The 2,500-nt window shown below is 48.6% G+C and overlaps 1 protein-coding gene across 1 annotated transcript in view; it reads right to left on the bottom strand.

Annotated features, from left to right (window-relative positions):
- scube3 (signal peptide, CUB domain, EGF-like 3) overlaps window positions 1-2,242 on the bottom strand; it is a 105,308-nt gene extending 103,066 nt beyond the window's left edge. Inside the window, exon 1 of the mRNA XM_062541890.1 lies at window positions 2,034-2,242. Within this exon, the coding sequence (XP_062397874.1) occupies window positions 2,034-2,142 (109 nt within the window). The 5' untranslated portion in view covers window positions 2,143-2,242. The remainder of the gene's footprint in view (window positions 1-2,033) is intronic.
- Between the last annotated feature and the right edge of the window lie 258 nt (window positions 2,243-2,500).

Here is a 2,500-nt window from a genome sequence, read left to right as displayed (position 1 = left end):
ACAACCAGCCCATCCAGTTAATGGCTTGTTTTACATAATAAATAAATAAATAAATAAATAAATAAATAGACTAAAGGAAAGGGCATTCCCCTGCAGATGAACTACTTTTCCTGCCAACACCACAGAGCGGTGCCTCCAGGCGAATGTTTCTGATCGTCGTTATTAGTCCGGTGTTCGTGTGGATTTAGATTTTTATTGCAGCTTTGCGGTGCTCGGTCTGAATCCCGCTGGCCCCACCGGCCTGCCTGCTCGTGCAGGGCGAGAGCTCCGACGGACTCGGCCGAACACGGCGAGAGCCTGTCGCATGTCGGTGTTGCACGGCCGTGTCAAATACTTGACTTCGGGGTGGCAAATGCCTTTTGATATTCCACTAGTCATTCCGCTGGGACTTGTCGATGTGCAGTTCCAACTCGCGCGATGCCCATCAGACGGTAGACGCACACTAGGCTACACACGGCGTCGCGTGGTCCATTTGTGTGCTTCAGTGCATCTGAACGACGCGCAAAATCAGATTCTGGTGGCCTTTGGACATAGATACACAACTTAATATTTTAACGTCTATTTTAGAAGATATTTGGACGCCTGGAGATATATGTAATTCAGGAGCAGAACGTTGAGAAGTGATTAAATTTACTGGCATGTCCGTCGGAATATACTAAAGTCATACTGACTGTACACACACACACACACACACACACACACACACACACACACACACACAATAGTTCTGCCATCTTTATGAATAGCCTTAGTTGCTTCCTGCCGTACATTGTCAGATTTAATTAGTTGCCTCGCTTACATTATTCTTAGCTTGAGTTTTGAAACTAAGTGAGGACGTTTGGAACACAGGCTGTTCAAGTGGGAAACCTACAGTTATATTGAAATCGGATCATTTAAAATGCAAAGCAATGTTGGTCTGATTCCGTCAATAAATAACTAAAATGAGTGAGGTTGACGTTGAAAACACGTCCAAGTTGTCTGCAGATACCATGAAAAGGCCATTGTAACTCATTTTAGCCTTGTTCAGAGGACCAATCGTCTATATGGAGGGAAACTGGACGTTCACATGACTTCCAAAAAAGAGGGCAGAGACGTCCAAAAGATGGTCGCATATTTGCGCATTGGCTAGGCTTTGACTTAAGACTTGGTCTGCTGATATTATTTTATTCTCTGAAAACTTAAATGAATTCAAACCATGTTATTTTGGCCATGCAGTTTACGACATACCAACACTGACACCCCTTCTTATAGGAACCAGAAGTATTCGGCTCGGATATATGAACTTGGTTATAGCCTACGTGATATCGGCATAATGTGCTTTTCATCAGCGAGCAGAACTACGATGTGACTCTCTCTAGACTTAGTGAGAGGTTTGGACACATTACCATAGAGGAACAGCCTCTTCTCTCTTTCTGGGACTAGCTTTAAGTTTAATGAAGAGATTGTATGTAACAGACAGAGACTGGAAACACACACACACACACACACACACACACACACACACACACACACACACACACACACACACCTCGGGTCAAATCGAATTAAATCAGAGGGGTCGCTAACAGTCCATCTCACTTTGTCATGTCCGGCAGCTATTCCATTAGCGAGACAACGCAGTTGCAAATGATGCCGTAAGCGGGGACGCTTCTCTGCTGGCGAAAACTTCCCCCAGAATGTTGCGTGTCAATGTCTCTGCTTAATTCACATGTCGCGGAGTCAACACACACCACTGCCCACTCTCACGCTCGCAGCGCGTTTGTCTGGGAGTTAAAAGTAAGATTTTATGTAACTTCACGCGCCGCTGAGTTTCGGCAACACACACTTCACACACACTCACACACACACACACACACACACACACACACACACACACACATACACACACTTCCTTCAGACAAACAGAGTGTACACACGCATAAGTCCAAACGTTTACGTCGCCGTCAACATGTCACACTTTGCTGAGTGTGGACGAGGAGGCTTCGCGGTGGTTCGTGATAAACACGGCGTGTATGTATACGAGCGCTTCTTACCTTGCGGGGGGGTCCGGCTGGCCGAGGCGCGAGCAGGCAGCTGGACAAAGAGCACGAGACAGACCCCCATCAACCCTGCGCCCGCGCGTATTACAGCCTGGACGATCATCTCCGGTAAACTGTCTGCTGCTGCTGCCGTTAAAAAACTCCTCGCGTGGTGGGGAAACAGCTCTCTGGGGTGAGTGCAGTGCGCGAGCGAAGACAGCTTCCTCCCGGAGACCGGAGTGGCGTCTCTGCTGCGCACGCAGGGGGGGGCTGAGTGCTCCCGAGCTCTGCGCGAGGGGGGGGGGGGGGGGGGCGAGTCCTAATTCAGCTCGTGTGTGTGTGTGTGTTGTGTGTGTGTGTGTGTGTGTGTGTGTCCGTCCGGCCCGGATGGACTAGAACGAGTGCTGCACTACTGGCGCTGAGATTTCTGATCACGTACTGGTCTCGCCATCACCAGTCGCCTATGTATGTGTGTGTGTGTG

This window comes from Sardina pilchardus, chromosome 7, assembly GCF_963854185.1.
Source record: "Sardina pilchardus chromosome 7, fSarPil1.1, whole genome shotgun sequence".
Taxonomy (NCBI): domain Eukaryota; kingdom Metazoa; phylum Chordata; class Actinopteri; order Clupeiformes; family Clupeidae; genus Sardina; species Sardina pilchardus.
Note: the sequence above shows the minus strand (reverse complement) of the source record. Positions and strands in the feature narration are given on the sequence as shown.